General features: G+C 52.5%; 2 protein-coding genes across 3 annotated transcripts; one reads left to right on the plus strand and one right to left on the minus strand.

The window, feature by feature from the left end:
* Positions 1-5,546: 5,546 nt before the first annotated feature.
* On the plus strand, positions 5,547-12,858 carry NRGN (neurogranin). Of its 2 annotated transcripts, none has more exons than XM_034933946.3 (4): positions 5,547-5,732; positions 11,146-11,372; positions 11,609-11,629; positions 12,051-12,858. In XM_034933946.3, exons 1-2 carry the CDS (start codon positions 5,718-5,720, stop codon positions 11,365-11,367), a joined length of 237 nt encoding a protein of 78 aa, XP_034789837.1. In that variant the 5' UTR covers positions 5,547-5,717; the 3' UTR covers positions 11,368-11,372; positions 11,609-11,629; positions 12,051-12,858. The 2 variants fall into 2 exon arrangements, with proteins under 2 accessions (XP_034789837.1, XP_024786473.2); XM_024930705.4 differs by having other exon boundaries at positions 5,548-5,732; positions 11,612-11,629.
* On the minus strand, positions 12,373-18,602 carry VSIG2 (V-set and immunoglobulin domain containing 2). Its single transcript, XM_003819934.5, has 7 exons — positions 17,703-18,602; positions 17,049-17,206; positions 16,353-16,560; positions 15,357-15,515; positions 14,293-14,412; positions 14,043-14,187; positions 12,373-13,320 (listed from the first exon to the last, which is right to left on the minus strand). The coding sequence occupies exons 1-7, from the start codon at positions 17,761-17,763 to the stop codon at positions 13,188-13,190; spliced, it is 984 nt and encodes a 327-aa protein (XP_003819982.1). The 5' UTR covers positions 17,764-18,602; the 3' UTR covers positions 12,373-13,187.
* Between the last annotated feature and the right edge of the window lie 16 nt (positions 18,603-18,618).

An 18,618-nucleotide genomic window follows, 5' to 3' on the forward strand; every position in this document is an offset into this window, starting at 1 on the left:
GTTTGCAGGCAGGATGTGCAGGCCCAGCAGGGACACACATTGCTTAGCCATCAGAGCTTTCACACATTAGGAGAGGTGGGGAAGCAAGCTGAGGAAAAGGAGGTGGAAAGGTAAGAACAAGTAGGTGTTTGGAGCAAAATAGGAATAAGGAGCTACCGCATCCAGGATTTTGAACTACATCTGAGACCTAGAAAAAATGGGATGAAGGCAGAGGATCCAGACACCTGGCACATCTATAGGAGCAAGGGGCAGGTGTGCATTAGAGCTCTGAGGAGCAGCAGGGCTATGGTACTGTAGATGAATTCAGAGCACTGAGCTTTGGACATAAAACCCTGGGTAAGAGGAAGGATACTGGGATTGCTGACCTCAGGGCCCTTCTGGGCTGGGGTGGCATGCACTCACAGGGACACTAAGTGTGGTGCATAGCTCACAATTGCTTCTGCCTCAAATGCACTTCTGCCCGCTCCTGGCCCTCTTCACTTATCTAAGTCATATTTTTGCATAAGCCAAAAATTAAATTCTAAGGCTCCCTTGAGCCATCTGAACAAACCCCTCCTCTCAACCAAGGGCATTCCATAGTTAACCTGGAAAACTAGTTCAGGCCATGATGGGAAGGCAGGGGGTCTGACATGCTTCATTATACCCTCCTCCCTTTTGGAATTCAGGAAAAGCCGACCAGCATTAACATCAACACAGACTTTAAGTCTGATAAGAAACATTTACCATGTATTCTCTCTGCAGCCTGCTACTTGGAGGCTTTGTCTGCATGATAAAACTCTGCTTATCATGGTAAGCCAGACATTTCCTTTCTAGTGATTCCAGGTCTTTAGATAATAACTCCTTTAACTGATTGCCAATCAGAAAAATTTTAAATCTACCTATAACCTGGAAGCCACCACCCTCCACCACAGCTTCAAGTTATCCCACCTTTCCAGATCAAACCAAGGTACATCTTACAAGTATTGATTGATGTATTATGTCTCCCTAAAAAGCATAAAAGCAAACTGTACCCCTTGTACAAACTTGTAAAGCAAGCTTATACCCAACTACCTTGGGCACATGTCATCTGGACCTCTTGAAGATGTGTCAACAGGTGCATCCTTAACCTTGGCAAAATGAACTCTCCAAATTGATTGATACCTGTCTCAGATACTTTTGGATTCACGCTTGCTTCAAACCATCATCCAGGGAGCCTTCCTTGACCATCCAAATTCTCAGTCATTTCTTCCACACCTCAACTCCCAGAACATTTACTGTCTGCTTAATTCCTTTCGTATCTATCATTCATTATTTTATACACACACATATATGTACTTTTTCCATCGGATTACAACATCCAAGAGAGAAGAGATTATGTCTGATTTGCTTAGCTTACGCTAGGAGCACTGTACAGGAGAAATGCAGAATTCAAAGTCAGAACTCCTGGGTTTTAGTCCTAGTTCTGCATTTCCTCAGAGATCTAATGCTGGACAAATAGCAAGTCACTTAACCTCTCCCAGCCTCAGTTTGCTCCTCAGAAAAAGAGGTTAGAAATAACAATACCTCCTAGGCTGGGCAAGGTGGCTCACGCCTGTAATCTCAGCACTTTGGGAGGCTGAGGCAGGCAGATCACTTGAGGCCAAGAGTTCAAGACCAACCTGGCAAACATGAAAAAACCCTGTCTCTACTAAAAATACAAAAAAATTAGCCTGATGTGGTGGTAAGCACCTGTAATCCCAGCTACTCAGGAGGCTGAGGCAGGAGAATCGCTTGAACCTGGGAGGTGGAGGTTGCTTAAGATTGTGCCACTGCACTCCAACCTGGGTGACAGAGTGTGACTCTGTCTCACAAAGAAAGAAAGAAAAAGAAAGAAAGAAAGAGTAATACCTCCTCACACTGTTCTCGAGAGCACCACTTTAAATAATGGATGTGGTAGCACTTTGTAAAGTGCTATTCAGATTTAGCCTAGAACTCACTCTAGAATATTGGTTATTTCCCCATCTTAGCAAATATATTATATCGAGCCTTCCGTATTGCCTCCCTAGCAGCACCCTGAACATAGCAGAAGTTCAAGAAATATTTACTCCTCTTGATAATGCCGGTAACAATCATGATGCTGACAATGACAGAACAAAATGACTACTGGTGAAAATGACTCAACGGTCACCTAATGTCCAGCAAACCTGATTTCTACCTTTGAAGGGACCCCTTAAGCCATGTGCTTTCTCCTCCTCTCCTTTCTGACATGTGGGGTGAGGGTGGGAAGAGGCCTCCAGCCTGGCAGAGGCCCCTTTAAAAATGTACCCGGGCTCCTCCTCTGCCAACCAGGTTGCTAAAAATACTACAACAGCAAAAGCTGAAATATTTGCAGAGAAAACTGAATTTCCTGCTACCTCCACCCCCTCCACTCAAATGGGTAAAATCCTGACCTAAGAAGCCCCCAGATCAGCTCCACCAAAGACACAGGCCTCTTACTTTCCAGCCCCCTTCTGATTATGGGTCCCTCCACGGGCTTGAGCCAGGATGTGAAGTTCAGAAGGTGCCCACTCCGAGAAGGGGAAGCCACAAGTTATTGGGAAATAGATTGTCACGTGCCTTGGCTTTTCTGCCTGCTTACTAGGACCAACCCTCTCCAAATCCCCTTCCATCTGTCCCAAGAAGAATCTGTATTGGACCACAGGAGCTTCCCACTAATCCATCTTTTATCCTCTCTTTTGTCTATCCCTCACCTGCCTTGGCTTCTATTCCTCACCCCTCTCACCTCCATGCTTCCTGCTGGTTCCATCCCACGGCACCCACCAACATGCCCCGGTTGCCTCCCTAACCTGGCCGTTCCCTTCCAGAGCTCATCTCCTTTCCAGGCCAGCAGTTTTCCTTCAGTAGCTATGGGGGCTGGAGACTGTAGATGAGAAGCTTTAAAATTTGAAAAGTCAAGAACAACTACGAGTCCAAGCCCATCTGGACAGTAGGTCATACTCCAAATGTTGACCGGTGGCACCCAGGCCCTAGGCCAGGCAGGTTACCATGGGGAGTATAACTCGGCATCATTCTGCCAAAGACCAGAGCCTGCAGAGGCACACCCAGCCATCCCTTACTGCATCTGTCCTTTGTCCTAGCTCATCTATTTGAGTATCACAGGCTGAGTCCCACCAGTCCACCTTGCTGACAAACCCCAGCCACCTAGAGGCTCAGAAGAGGGACCTTTCCCCAGCGCTAGTGGGTGCCCTGGCCCCACAGTGGTTAAGGGGCCCACGCTGAGCATGTCTTTGGATGTCAGTGGGTGACAACCCGTGCAGGGTGTGTGCCTCTGGGTGTGTGGGCAGTGTGTGTGTCTGCATCTTTGGGTCTGTGTGTGTAATTTCTATGAGGCCATATGTGTTACTGCTCCTGCCACTGGTATTTGAGTTTGTGAGTGTCTGTCTTCTCATCTCAGGCTCTGCCTTCCTCTCTGTCTTTTCCTCACCTCAGAGCCTGCCCATCCCCCAGGGCCAGCACTGTGGCCAGTTCTGCGTAGGCGCCTTGAGTGGGCTGTTGCTGAAATGGTTGCTTTGCGGATGGAACTGACAGTTGCCGTATCTGTTCTCCTATGGGCCCTCCAGTGTTCAGAGACACCCTCACCCCACACAAAGGTGTCCTTCAGGAAGAGGGAAGGGCTGTGCTGCCTGTGTGGGAGTTGGTGGGGGGGGGGTGTTGTAAAGATACCCCCCCTTCAGTTCTGACCAGCAGGAAGAAGGGCCCAGAGGCAGCTCAGTCTGCAGAGGGATGTTGCCTAGCAACTTGGGAGACTTTACTGCAAACTCACCAAATCCCGAATTCCTCAGCTCTAATTTGGGAAGAGAAAAGCACAGAGTCTAGGCCTGGTATCCACTCTGTCCCCCAATTTCCCCCTTTCCTCTCCTCTCTGGATTCTGGAGTTGAAGTCCAGCAGGAATTGGCACAACAGAAGGCCACAGATGTGCGCGTCATTTAGGCAAGGGCCTGAGTTCCCAGGACATCTGGCCACTTGGAGGAGGTGGGGAGATGAAAGATGTGCCAGAGACAGATTGGGGAACAGATTTTTTGTTACAAAAGTGGGTGGGTCCCAAACATGCTGGGAGAGACACCCCTACACCCCAAGCCCTGGAATCCCGGCCAGCATCCAGCTCAGCCTGGGACCCCAAACTGGCTAACCTTATCCCCACCCTGAATGGACTCAGGCATTTCTCTCCCACTCATTTTTCCTTTGGCAAGCAGAGCCTCGGGCCCAAACATCTAGGTGGAAAGGAAGCATGTCACCGCCACGTGGTCCCTGGTCATGGCCAGGGACTGGGGATGCACAGCAGAGCTGTCTCAGGATCTGCTGTCCCAACCAGAGCCACAGGGCATTTCCCACCTTTGCTCCCAGCAGGAGCCATCCTTTCCTCCTTCCCTTCTCTGGGACCTTAGCTGAGAAAGACTTTCTAGTTTTCTCAGAGAAGGCCTACCCTACCCACATAACAAGCCACACTGCCAGCTTTTGTACCCTGCCGAGTTGGGGGACGCTGACGACCACAACAGTGGCAGTCTGTCCCTCCCAGATGCTCTTTCCATAGCTCCCCTTCCCAGCCTCTCACGAAGCCCACATCCTGCCTCATCATGGACCCAAGAGCCAATTACTTCGAATTCTCTACACTTGGGTTGAGGGTATTTTTCTTCTTCTCAGGAGCAAGGGCGAGGATGGCCAGCTTTTGTCTTATTCTGAGGCAGCAGATCAAAAGGTTAGGCAGAGTCTGGTATGAAAGGGAGGAGGATACTTCTTCCAAGTCTGTGCCCATATATAAATACATACAAAATAGGTGTTGTGCATATATGATGTTGTTTGTTGCAGCTCATGTAGACAGATCGATAATAGATACGTCATGCCGACAGCTTGAGTTGGGTGACTGTCCGTGTGCGCGCGTGAGCGCGCGGGCGCCCACAACAGGGTGTCCGCATTTACCTGCAACTGAAGGGCTGCGTAGTTATTTTTGCAGGTTGTATCTGCAGTGTCTGTATGCTGGAAGAAGGCCTGGGAAAATCATATGTGGACATGTGGGGCTTGTGAGCTTTTGTGTGGACGCATGCCCATCGCCAGGTTGTACCAACAGGTTTCTCCGTCTGTAGCAGGAGTGATGATGAGACCTTTTTACCGCCCGTTAGGGAGCCTTTCTTTGCGGACTGAGGGGGAGTGAAGTTAAAGGGAGCCATATTTGGGACTCCTGCTAGGTTGTGGAAGTATGGAGGGATGGGTGAGGGGTGCGTGGTTTTCTCTGAGCGGGAGTAGGTGCTGTGCCCAGATGTGGGTGTTTGTGCTCGGGGTGTCGGGGGCCTCCTTCTGCCTACTCCGGCGTACATCTGCCTGGCAGTCTGCCGCCTAGCAAGCCAGGGGATTGCGCCCGGGAGGATGGAGTGTGTAGGAGGCTTGGATACAAGCGTGTAGGCGGAGGGGCTGGGGCAGGAGCGGGAGCGCGGCGGAGAGAGCCGCGAGAGGGCGTGGCCCTCCCTCCACTTCTCCCCGCCCACCCTGCCGGAGGCTGCTCCTGATTGGCTTCCCGGCCGCGGGGCTCAGGTTACATTCGCGAGCGGAGCCGAGCGCGGGAGACCGGACCCGAGAGCAGAGCTGCTGTTTCGGCGCGGGTCGGCTGGCGGCCGACTGCCCCAGAGCCCCCACCCGGCACCACACAGACCCCACCCCCGCCCTGCGCCAGCCTTCGCCCCCGCAGAGGACCCCCGACACCAGCATGGACTGCTGCACCGTAAGTTAGAGGGCCCGGGGGAGGGGCACTTGGCGGGGTCCGCTGCGAGAGGCGCCTGAGAAAGCCCTGGAGGGCGAGAGAGGGATGGAAGTGGATGCGGAAGACCTAGGAGCAGAAAGAAAAGGGGTCCTTGCCGAGACGTGGGTGGTGGATGGTGGAAGGCGCCCGCCCGACTTGGAAGCCCTAGGAAAAATGCTCCTCAACTCGCGGGGGCGTCTGAGCGCCCATCCGCTAGACAGCCTAGGCTGGACTGGGAGCTCGGCAGGGCTCTGCAAGAGGGGAACTGCGGGGTGGATGACAGGAGGAACTTCCTCCCCAGTGAGACGCTGGAAACCATCGCCTGGAGACACTGCAGCGACTCCTTTCTCCCGTCTTTCGGCCCCCACCCCGTTCCCCATCCCACTGCGCCGCCGTCGGTGGGCGGACAGGCTGATCCTCAGGACCCTCCAACGATCGCCTAAGCGCCCTGTGCAGCGCAGGCTGGTCCATATTGGTTAGCTCGGTAGTGATGCTGGCTGCAAAGAGCCTAGTCAGTGTGGTTCTGGGGAGGGGTTGTCCCGGCCCCCAAGGCCTTCTCGCTCGGAAGGGGCTGGGTGAAGTGACCGCGAGAGAGCCCTGCTGGCGAGGGAAGGAAGTGTCTGCAATTTGTCAGCGCCCACGCGGAAACCTGGGTACTGCAAGTGCCCAGCGCCCGAGGGGTTTGCTGCTAAGGTGACTCGGTATGAAAGCGCCTGGCATAGGCCCTGGCTCCTGCCTCACTGGAAGAGTACAGTGATCATACGTATATGAAATTTATTTGTTTGCTTATTTATTTTTTGCCTCTGCACTTGGAGAAAGACTATTCCAAAGTCCTTGTATTTTCAGTCATTCAGTCAACCAGCTAATGATACACGAGGTTACTGACTTTGCCATCTTATGGCCTAGTAAAGAAAAAAAGAGTGGGCTTTGGAAGGAAAGGATAGCCCAGTTCTATAATAGGTGAGACTTTCCCATGTCTGGGTACCAAGAGGCAGAGAACACTTAGGGGCAAGTGGTGGTGGTTGCGATTTTAACTCTTATTAGTTTAAGTAATAGTTGGCAGTTTGTGAATGCCTGCCCTGTAGCCAGCACTTTATATTTAATCATAGCAACAACCCTGTGAAGTAGGTATTATTTCACAGATGTGCCAACTGAGGTTTAGAAAGTTAGATTTTTCCAAGGAAGCATGACTCCTAACTGTGGAGGCAGGATTCAAACATAGCCCTGTCTTCTTCGAAGAGCTGTGGTTTAACCTTTCCTCTAAATATTTACTGATTATAAAAGTAATCTGCTCATAATAGAAAACGTAAAACCTAGAGAAAAGTATGAAAAACAAACATGTCAGTCACCTACAGTCCCACCCCCTGGAGAACACCCCGATAACATATCTCCTTCCAGCCTTTTCCCTCTGCTTGTTATTCTACAGGAAGCAATTTTTTGGTTGTGAAGGGAGAAATGGGCTCCTCATGGAGGTTCCTGGGCTCCACTGAGGAAGAGCCCTTCCTCCCAGCAGTGTTGTATAAAGTAGAGAAGATAAATGGATGGTGGGTTCTGGGAAATGAGCTGGGGGGAGGGGAGAGGTGAGGATGACAGGGGAGTATTGCTGGGGAAGGGGAAGTGGGAGACGTGGTCACTGGAAAGAGGTGAGTAAACAAAGAATCCAAGAGGCCAGGGAAGGAATGGAATTGGTCTCCTCTGTGTCTGCAGTAGTAATTAGAGTAGGATGTGGGGGTCCCTGCCTGGAACTGTTGCTCTTGAGTGCCCAGGGAGCCATACTGAGGGATTAGTAGACATGGTTGAAGTCAGTGTCCCTTAAAAAAGGAGAGGCTACCCACCCAAAAGGTAAAGGAGAAGCAGATACACAATTATCTCCGTGGCCCAGGGCCCGGGGCACCTCCTCCAGTGCACCCTGTGCACAGGAGCCTTCCCAAGTCATGCCCTGTCCTAGGTCTGCAGGGCTAAAGGGCTGAGCAAGAGAGAGCACCATTATCAGACTGTGCAGGAGGGCAGGAAGAAGAAGAAGGAGTGATGTGTGGAGGGTTGGGGAAGGGCAGGGCTGGGGGTGGGCATTTTCCTTCCCTTTCTGTGGAGGGCTGGACTCAGTGCTGGGAGAGAGCTGAGATGTGTGGGAAGAACAGCATACCTCTTGGGAGCTAGAGGCAGGTCCTTCTTCATCTTTTGATTCTGGAGCTCTCCTCACTGACCGCATCACCTGGTGTTTGGGAAGAATCTAGTCCTGTCTTATTCCCGTTTCTCCTTGGTACAGAGGCTCAGATAGAAATGAGGAAGAAGAAAACAGATCTGCCTATTTTTTTAAGAGACAGAGGAATGGTTTTTTATTCATGCTGATTCAAATATTGCAGTTGCTGATTTACATAGCCATATATATATATGACTTTTCCTGCATTCACCGCGCATGAAAAAGCGCATGAATTTTTTTGGATCCTCATTTCTTTTGCTTAGTCTAGTTGGCTTGGCCCTGCTGAATTCATAGAAATAATTACCTGCCCTGAGGCAGTGGCTAGCAGCAGAGGCTACTGAATCCCATCACTTCACTATTTGTCAACTGAGTGACCTTAGTACGTTACAAAATGTCTCAGAGGCTGTTTCCTGACTTCCAAAATGGGGATTAAATGAGGTAATATATGCAAAGCGCTTAGCACAAGGCCTGACATAATAACAAGCAGCAAGCAGGGGAAATCCTTAAAGCTATTCGGATTTGGGAGCTGAAGGAGACTTTATTCATTAGTTGTGGCTGAAGAAAATGAGACTCTCAGAGATGAAGTGATGTGCCCAGTTGGGACTAGAAGGCTTGGCCCCCGCTTTGCTGACCAGGGCACCTTCCACCTCCTCCTCCCTCCCCGAAGTCCCTACTTCCTATGGAACTCTCAGGCACACACCAGCAACCTTGGCTTTGGAAGGCACCAGCCAGGCACCATGACCAATGAACCTCTTCCCAGGTCCTTTCAATCTCCTTCCACTTCCACCTGTGGACTGGCCACCTGGCAGCTCTGTCCTGAAAATTCAGCTGGTAGGAGAGGGAGCTGGTTCTGGGGAGGAACATGGAGTGTCGGGGGTGGCTTTGCCTGCTATTCCAGGTTTCCATTCTGGATCCAGCTGGGGCGGGCGGTGACAGCAGGTCGGGTCTAGCGTGGTTGGAGGCAGATATCCCTTCCTCCACTCAACCTTCCCACTCCTCCACAGCTGCGAGGCCAAGGAGGAAAGGTAGGTCAGGAATGTTTTTTTATGGTTGTCACCCTCTTGAGAAGAAGCCTCACTGTTCCCTGAGGATATCCCAAGAAAGACTTGAGCTCTAAGAATAGAACATTCCAAAGGAGTCTTTTCTGAGCACCCTAGACCTGTGTTTGGCCTTTCCACAACCATACCTGCCTTTTTGTAACTCTTTTTTTCTTTCTGTTTTTTTGACTCTTCTACCAAAATGTAACTCCTTTTAACTGTGTTTAAATCGATTGTGGGCATCTTGAGCACGAATTGAAGAATGTGAAGCCCAGGAAATGAGGCTAACCTTGGGAAACATGGCGAGGGGAGCCATTTATAAGCCGGGGCTTGGGCATCTGGAGTTTAAGCTTGTGGTCCTGGGGCAGAATCTGGCTAGGACAGTGATCACTGAAGCCTTCCTCATATCCTGTCCACTTCTATGAACCGGATGGATGATGGCAGGGAGAGCTAATGTGCAGAACTGAATTACCATTATTATGTGAAACCTTGGTCATCTCGTGTCCTAGAAGAAAAAGATAGTCAAAGCAGTGGAAGACTTCATGAAAAGAAAAAAAAAAAAAAAAAAAAAAGAAGGAGGCAAATTCCTAGAAGCCAGAGAGCCAGATCAAAGGAGAAATGTTCTTCTAACTTCATAGTAACCATCCCCATCCTGACCCACACTAATACTGCAAGTAATGTTAATGCAACAAAAGGGCTCAGAGGCTGAATTCCTCTCCATTCCATAGCCTTTCCTCTGCAATCTATACCATCAATCCCCTCACGCCTTCTACTTTCAGCCAGGGCAGGCTGTCAGAGAAGCAGAAACCTAGTTTGGGGCATAGAGGTGGGCCTGATTATTATTAGGTTGAACCATATGAAATTGTTATTATATGACCACTTTTGGCCTGCAAAAATGACTATTTCACATTAACTTAATGTTATTTTTAAGACAATCATAAAAGCTACCATTTATTGAGCAGCTAGGTTGTGCAAGAGACTTTATGCATATCATGCTGTTTATTCTTCCCCACGACCCATAGAGGTGGATACCATTATCCTGATATTTTAGAGGAAGGAGCTGAGATAGGAAAAGATTAGATAACTTGCCGAAGGCCACACACCTATAGCAAATGGTAGACCTTGGCTGGTTGACTGGGCTGCATTTTCTTATCCTACAAAGTAGGGGTAAAAATATATTCTGGACTCTGAAATACAAAGGTTTGAATCTTGGGTCCACTGGTAACTGTCCGTATGACCCAGGTAGGTTTTTAAACAGTCTAATCATTAGTTTTATTAGGGGTAATGATAAAAAGGTATGTAATAGCTTTATTTTGGGGGACTAAATAAAATAATGCCTATAAAACACCGTTATTGCACCTGGAACAAGGTAAGTGCTTAAGTGGTAGCTATCACCATAATTCCCTTCTTCCTCATAAGCACACCCTGGAAAGGGCTTCTTGCTCCTGCAGGTCTTTTCATTTTCTTTCTTTTTTTTTTTTTTCTTGGAGTGAAGCCTTTTCTTTATCACTTCATCCAAATCATCACCTATCTCCTGTGTTTGAGTTCATCCTTGGGCAGTGGAAAATGAAGAGTCAATGGAAAAACAATCTCTGGGCCTCTAGCCTTAGGTCGGGGGAGGCTGGCTCACTGACTAGTATCCCCATCCTCTCCCTAATTCCAGCTGTGAGCTTTCTGCATTTCTACTGGGGAGAGGGCTGGCGGACTGAGGCTTCTCCATCCTCTCCACGGAAAACCCTGGACTCAGACTGGGTCCTTCTGAGCTGGAGGTACCCTCTGAGAGCAGGGGGACAGGCGGCCACTCCAGGAGTGCCTGCTGCTGTTTTCCTTGCCCCTCCAAACCCACCCGCCAATCAGCTCTGCAGACCCCTAACTCGGTGCTGGTGATGGGCCTGGCTCTCCCGCACCCAATCCTGCCCGCACTTCTCTTTCCTGAATTGAGACATGACTGTCCACCTGGCCCTGAACCTTCTTCGCCTGTCGCTGCCCATGCCCCAGTGAGTGTCCCTGCCATAGCCCTGCTCCAGGCTCGACACCCCTCTCTGTACCTCCCACCCCCGCGTCGCCATAGTCCCTGTCCCTCAGGGCTCTATTCCTACCCCACTCCCGCGGATCAAGACCCAGTGACCCCACAAGAACCCTCCTGCTTCGCCCCCAGGAGAACGCCTGCTCCAAGCCGGACGACGACATTCTAGACATCCCGCTGGACGATCCCGGCGCCAACGCGGCCGCCGCCAAAATCCAGGCGAGTTTTCGGGGCCACATGGCGCGGAAGAAGATAAAGAGCGGAGAGCGCGGCCGGAAGGGCCCGGGCCCTGGGGGGCCTGGCGGAGCTGGGGTGGCCCGGGGAGGCGCGGGCGGCGGCCCCAGCGGAGACTAGGCCAGGTGAGGCGGGCGGCGCGCGGCTGGCTGACAGCTGCCCTTCCCCAGCCCTCCCCAGGAGCAGGGGGAGAATAAGGGCGGGTTGGAGGTGCAGGGGGCGTGGAGGGAGCTAAGGGTTGGGGGATAGAAATCCGAGATGGGAGGTGGGTGGGTGGGAAGAGGCTGAAGGTTGCGCGGATTCCAGGAGCTCACCTGTTTCTCCCTCTGCATCCTCCCTTCTGCCCCGCCCTGGACCGAAGAAGAACTGAGCATTTTCAAAGGTAATGAACACGGCCCCTAGGCGGCGGGGTGGGACCCGTGAGTGGGAGAAAAGGATCGAATCCCCAGCCCTTCCCTCTGCCCGCCCTCACCCCTCCCAGCCGGGGAAAATGCACCCTGCCCCTGCGGGTTTTCTGATACATCCAGACGCCCGAGGCTGCGACGGGGACATACCTGGACCAAGACATGCGCAGCCACCCCATTTGGCTGCACAAGCCCGGCCAAGGGGCAGAAATACATCGCGGCGCGCACACGTACCTGCCGCGGGGCTCATTTCAGCGCTTTGACTCGGGGTGGGGGTTCTGGGTGACTGGGGCCCTCTGGCACTCACCGCCCAAAGAATCCTGGTACTGAAAGGGGGAAGGGTGGGGGGGAGAGGAAGTAGCAGAAGAGGGCAGGTTCTCAGACCTTTTCTCTCCTCAGTTCCCGAGGAGAGGTGGATGCCGCGTCCCCTTCGCAGCGACGAGACTTCCCTGCCGTGTTTGTGACCCCCTCCTGCCCAGCAACCTGCCAGCTACAGGAGCCCCCTGCGTCCCAGAGACTCCCTCACCCAGGCAGGCTCCGTCGCGGAGTCGCTGAGTCCGTGCCCTTTTAGTTAGTTCTGCAGTCTAGTATGGTCCCCATTTGCCCTTCCACTCCACCCCACCCCACCCTAAACCATGCGCTCCCAATCTTCCTTCTTTTGCTTCTCGCCCACCTCTTCCCGCACCCAGCATGCAGCTCTGCCTCCGCAGCCTCAGTGCGCTTTCCTGCGCGCACTGCGGAGGGCGCCCTAAGCGTCACCCAAGCACACTCACTTAAAGAAAAAACGAGTTCTTTCGTTCTGTGCGCAGCTAAAAGGGGCGCCCTACATCTCCGTGCCACTCCCGCCCCAGCCTAGCCCCAAGACTTTGGATCCGGGGCGAGATGAAGGGAAGAGGGTTTTTTTGGTTTCGGACGCCCCTTGCTCTGACCGGAAGAGAAGTCCCTATCCCACACCTGCCTGTCACGTTCCCTCCCCTTTCCCCAGCGCACTGTTGAGGGCAGCCTCTCCAGCTCTCTTGTTTATGCAAACGCCGAGCGCCTGGGAGGCTCGGTAGGAGGAGTCTTCCACGGCCCCGCCCCGCCCCTGTCGGTCCCGCCCTCCCCCCCGCCGGGCTCCTGGGGCTGTGGCCGAAAGGTTTTTAATCTCCGTGTGTGCATGTGACTGTGCTGGGTTGGAATGTGAACAATAAAGAGGAATGTCCAAGTGTTCAGAGGGTGCCAGGGGGAGGGAGTTCGGGTGCACAAGGCCTCCGCTTGGAACTTGAACAAGTCTCCTTGGGCCAAACCAAAAACCAACAATCGGGGGCTGGTGGGGTGAAGTGGAGAGGCACCTAGGTTGAAACCTACCCCTTTGACCCAACCAAACTTCCTGCCTACCTTTTCTCGGACTTCAAGCCCATTCCTTCTCTTACTGTTAATACTCTGAGCCGCCTAGAGGAATTCGCCATACCGGCAGAAAGAAGAAGGAGACAGTATGGTACCCACAGACTTTAATTATTGATATTCCCCCTCACCGCCCTCAGGGATCGGGAGAAGTCACACAACCATAGGGAGCTTGGACTTGGTGGTCGTCACGGTGCTGGCAGACGAGGGTCTTTCCAGGAACCCCTTGCTAGAATCAGCCCTCATACAAGTGTGCTCAGAGATCCCAGGAGCGATGGCATCATCCCTGATGGGTATAGGCAAGTTCTGAGTGAACAGTAGAAGCCTCCTGCAGAGGAGGGCCGTCCTCTAACCTGGGGACTCTTAAATTTCACTGTGCTTGAGAATCATCTGCGGAACTTTGGTTAAAATGAAATTTCTGGGCCTCATCACTCCCCAACGCACAACTATAGGAAGGCTAGAAGTGGCCTGAATCTGAATGTATAACTAGTTTCCGGTGATTTCTGTCCAGGTAATCTGAGGACTCCACCTGGAGAAATGTTGCTCTGATCCCTATCCTAGACCCTGACTGGCAGCTAAAGTGGATGACAGAGGCAGTTTCCCCTCCCCTTTCCTGATTTCCTCCACAGAAGAATTGAACTCAGCTGACTGCTCAGGACAAATCCATTTCCTGGCATCTACAAGCCACTACTACTCCCAGGTGGTTAAAATATATGAAAATACCTTCGGAACAGAAAAGTAAACTTTATTAAATATGAGGAGGGGCAGGGCAGTCCTGCAAACAGCTTCCCTGCCACAGCTTGTGGACCAGCCACTCCACCCTGTACCGCTTGCCTGTACCCTCAAATACACAGGTTATACTGCTGCCACCAGCAAATTCCACGGCTGAACAACACCTCCTGCCCCTAAACACACTGAATGATGTCGGAGTTTGAGGGTTGCAGGCACCCGCTTTTAACTCAAGCCCTTTCCTCCCTCCTTGCGCCACCCCCCAGCCCTCCTGCTCACCGAAGGTCACTACCCCCATATGTCTCCTTGGGCTTCTTCCCCCTCTCTTTCTGGAACCTGACCAGGCAGAACGCAGCAACTGACAGCAACAGCACGCCCAGGAGCACCCCAATCAGAGCGCCGGCCACTCGGCCTTGGGAGGGTTCTAAGGAGATACAGGACCCTCAGAATTGCAGGCTTTCCTCGGCCCACCAGCCGACAGCTTCCCCAACACAAGGCTGCTGGCCTGGCCTCCACCCAGCATCCCTACCGGTCACAGAGAGGGTCAGCTCACAGGATGCACTGCCCATCTGGTTGGTGGCCACACAGCGGTAGGTGCCCGAGGAGGTCAGGGAGAGGTTGGTGAGAATGAGCTGGCCAGACACCTCATCTAGAGGATGAAGAGGAAGTGTTCCACGACTCATTCAACTCAGTGAGCAGCTCCACGAGGACAGCACATTTCATGTCATCCTTATAACAATCCTGTCAGGGAGCAACTGATTTCTTTTCACTGGGGAGGAAACCGGTTCAGAAGAAGGAAGTAGTGTGTCTGAGGTGACCCAGAGAGGAATTCCAAAGCTGCTACAACTTACCTGTTCTTTCCACCCTACATAGCTGCCTTTTTGGGAGGAGGCGGACTGCACACTCATGAAGGATTCAGAAACTGGCAATGGAGTCGGGGTGGGGTGCTTACTGGCTGATGTCAGGTTCCTGGTTTGGGGTAAAAGGCTTGATTGCTAGAAACTGCATCCTGTAGGGTGGCTCTAAGCTGACACAAATGCTTTTCTAAACTGTTTACCTTTGCCTTAGAAGGCAGAGCACATACCAGCAAGGTGATCTGGGGGTGGGTCATTCATTTCTGGATTGATAAAGGAGTTTGCTGGGGCTGGAGAGAGAACTGGATCCAGGAAGAGGAAGCCAAGAAACTAAGGCTCCTCCAAAGAAACTGGTTAAAAGATTCCAGCCAGTCCGTGCTACTCTGCCTCAGTTTCCTCTCTAGGAAGTTTGGAAGTGGTCCATGACCCTTAGGAAACCTAAAAGAAATCTCCCCAAGGCAGACGGGTGGTCATCATCAGATTGCTGCCTGCCCTCTACTCTCTTCCAGGATATCGGTAGTATATTCAGCTTGAGAAATACCCCCAGGATCACGCAGCCACAGACTGCAGAAAGACAGGCAGGAGGGAACAATACAGGAAGCCAAGGAAGAGACAGGGAAAGGTATAGTGGTTTGTGTCATACCCCTAGTCATGGAACGGATAATACGGGTGTGTGGGATTTAGAGACCAGATTTGCCCAGGTCTCCAGTACCCTCTTCCTGATGCCCTGGGCCCTTACCTTGAACCATGCTGCCAGGAGAAGGTGTAGGAAAAGTTCCAAGACGCACCCAGTTGTACACTGGCTTAGGAGCCCCCTCGGAAGAGCTGCATCTCAGTGCAGTAGAGCCTCCCACAGAGGTTTGTCCACTCTGACTGCATAAGGGATTACTGGGGGGAACTGCAAAAAAAAAAAAAAACAGAAAGTTCCTCAGCAATCTTCCAGCCCCACTCCCAACTCCATTAGATGCTACATTCTCTACTTCAATACCCCTATCAAACAGTGGTCCTCTTGGGTCCACACACCACTGCATCCCCAGGAACTGAGGGATTTCCACTATTGGAAATTCTGATTGTTAGAGAAAATTCTTCTTCATGTTGAGCCAAAATGTGTGTTAACATAACCTCCACCCATTGGTTTCAGTTCCTGCCCTTTGGGCCCACAAAGAGAAATTAAAATCTCTCCTCCACATGACAGCCCTTTGGATAGTTGAATCCAGCAGTAATACACCCATCCGATGCCTTCTCTTTTCCATCTAAACACTGCCAGTCTCTTTGATAGTTTTTCTGGTTGCCCATCTCTGAAAAGGCTCTAGTTTGGGGTGAGACAGAAGCTCTGAGCACGAAGTTGGTGCTCAGTAATAGGGGCCCTTGTTCCTTTGGTGGCCACTCCCCTTCTCTGCCATTGACCTTGGGAGGGACAGAATCCAACTACCGATGAGAGCCTCCCCCATGATGGAGCTGCTGGGAGCAGGCTCAGATCCCCATGTATGGGAAGGACTTTCTCTCACACACTCTGTTATTAGGCTCTGATGGAGGAGATGCTCTCGGTGGAGGGTGGAGTTGGAGTATGACCATCTGAATTAGAAGACTTGGAAAGGGAGTATTTTCACTTGGGGCCCCCAGTGCAGTTGTGTGCTTGGGCTAAAAGTCAGAAACCAGAGATTTAGCAAGACCAGTGCAAACCCCCCAAGTATGTGAAAGAGTATGTGGCTCGTGGATCCCCAGTCTGCCTTACCCAGCACAGTAAGGTTGATTAGCCCCAACCCATTGGTGTAGAAATCTGGTGGGTTGTTGACTTGGCAGAGGTAGGTTCCAGTATCTGAGGAGTGGACGTCAGTCAGTTTCAGTGTGGCCACCCCCACCGTGGGGGGGTTCTGAAGCAGGCTGACCCGCTTTGACTTAGAACCAGTTGGATACAGATGGCCATTGGTGAAGTACAGGATCTGGGGAGAGGCAGAAGACACACATATGTGCCTGTTTCTGCCTGGCATCAACTCTACAGTCCTTCCTCATCAAAGTGGGTATAAGAGGCCCCTGACTTACATCATGATACCCTTAAGCTGGAACTTCAAAGGTCTCTCTGTCCCCAAACACCACCCCCTTTCAGGTGCTAAAGGAACCTGATCCATTGGTCTCTCTCTCTCTCTCAAAGAGAGAGGCAGAAGAGGCAGCATATTATCTTGGTATCAGTCACAACACCTTAGTGTCAATGGATACACTAAGGCAGGGGAGTTGGAAATAGGAGCTATGGGAGAGGAAAGGAAGATATAGAGTCAGGCAGACTGCAGCTCTGAAAAGATCTAGGGAGAGCCCACTTACCTTTTCATCCAAGCATACTGATCCCCAAACGCCCCCTCCCGACCCCATGCCCTCATCCTGGGCTCCTGTCCCTCCAGGCCAACCCAGCTTCATGCAGTCGCTCTCAGCTCACTGGATGGGACTCAGAGATGGGCTTCCCAGGCTGCACAAAGCTCCACTCCAGGGCGAAGCTGTCTCCCACCGACGTGCTGTAGGTGCAGGTCAGCTCGGCTGTCTTCCCCAGGGGCGTGCTCAGCGGCTCTGTGGGTACCTTCACCTCCACGGCCAGCCCTGGGGCCGGGGACCAGAGGGAGGTGGGAACCCAAATTCCAGTGATCTGGAGGGTCGGGCCCACCCCCGGGCATCTATATTGGAAGCTGGGGGCTCCCTCCCCAGAGCACAACCCTCTCCCCTCAATCCAATCCCTCCCTTCCCAAAACCTGAGGTTTTCGGGAGGGGCCGGGTCTTTGTGGGTAAAAGAGCCGGAACCGGGCCAGGTAAGAGGGTGTGTGTGTTTAGCAGAGAAAGGAAAACACTAGCCCTGCGGTGGAGTGGTTCAGGCCTGTGCCGCGGAGAGGCCCAACTCGCTCGCCGGCTTGGGGGTCTCTCTCCTACGCCCTCCGGGCCTTGGACACCCCCTCTCCGGCCTCACCTCAGGCGCCTTAGGGCCCCTGCCGCCCACGGCAGCCTCATCTGGCCTGGCGGGGACAGAGTGGGTCCGAGGAGCCGGGGAAGCCAGGCCTATGCCCCCCAGCTCTCGCCGTGGTCCCGCCCGGCCCCTCCTCACCACTCAGGCACAGGAAGCCTAGCAGGGCCCCGCAGAGAAAGGGCCCCGGGAGCTCGGCCATGGCCGCGTCCAGCCGTCCTGTCCTGCTCCTGCCAGGTGGGCGGTCAAGGTCGGTCTGGGTGTCGGGCAGGGAAGGGAGCACCCAAGGGCAGCCGCCCGGGCTGGGCAGGAGCGAGACTGGTATCTCAGAGCAAACAGGGGAGAGGCCGGCACCGCAGGTTTAAAAAAAAAAAAAAGTGCTTCTCCCTCCTCTCCAGCCCCGATTCTGCAATCCCTCTATCCCTTCTTCCTCCTTCCTTCCTCTTCTCCCCAAGGTCTGAAGCTGTCAGGCCTTGGGAACAGCGCTGGGCTTGGGGTGGGCCTTCTGCAGAGTCGGAAGGAAAGCTGACTTTGGAAGGCGTCCTGATACCCCAGAGCGGGCAAGGGGCGTCCCCACCTCGGAGCCTCACTGTGAGTGTGAGCCCCAGGCCGCAGACCCTTCCTGTCCACACCGCTTTTCATTTCACCACTTACTGAGGTAGGAGTCTCTGCAGAAATGAGCATCTCTCCATTTCCAGAGCCACTCCATTTTAGGGGCAGAGAAACTGAGACCTAAAGGAGACCTCACCCTTGGTAGGAAAGAACATGGCAGAACTGGGACACAGACCTGCACCTCATACTATGCCCAGCTCTCCCGCAGTAACAACAGAGATCTCTTCCAGATGGGCAAGAAGTGTTTTGTTAAGGATTCCGTGGTGTGGGAGAGGAGCCCACGTGAGCTTCCTCTCCCCTGTCCCTGAAGAGGAAGCAGATGAGGTACACGTACCCCCTAGCCGGGAGCACTCAAGCTCCAGCAGAAAGCGTATCAGCTCCATCCCTCTGCTGTTCAGAGTAGCTTAGAGTCTCCTCCCCTTCTCCACGTGACAAACAAGGACCC

Source organism: Pan paniscus, chromosome 9 (assembly GCF_029289425.2).
Source record: "Pan paniscus chromosome 9, NHGRI_mPanPan1-v2.0_pri, whole genome shotgun sequence".
Taxonomy (NCBI): Eukaryota; Metazoa; Chordata; class Mammalia; order Primates; family Hominidae; genus Pan; species Pan paniscus.

Coding starts and splice junctions, on each gene's coding strand:
- VSIG2 (XM_003819934.5), bottom strand. CDS start 17,763: ATGGCCGAGCTCCCGGGGCCCTTTCTCTGCGGGGCCCTGCTAGGCTTC. Junction 17,207..17,702: donor AGGCTTCCTGTGCCTGAGTG/GTGAGGAGGGGC, acceptor CCCCGGCCCCAG/GGCTGGCCGTGGAGGTGAAG. Junction 15,516..16,352: donor AATCAACCTTACTGTGCTGG/GTAAGGCAGACT, acceptor TTTTTTTTGCAG/TTCCCCCCAGTAATCCCTTA.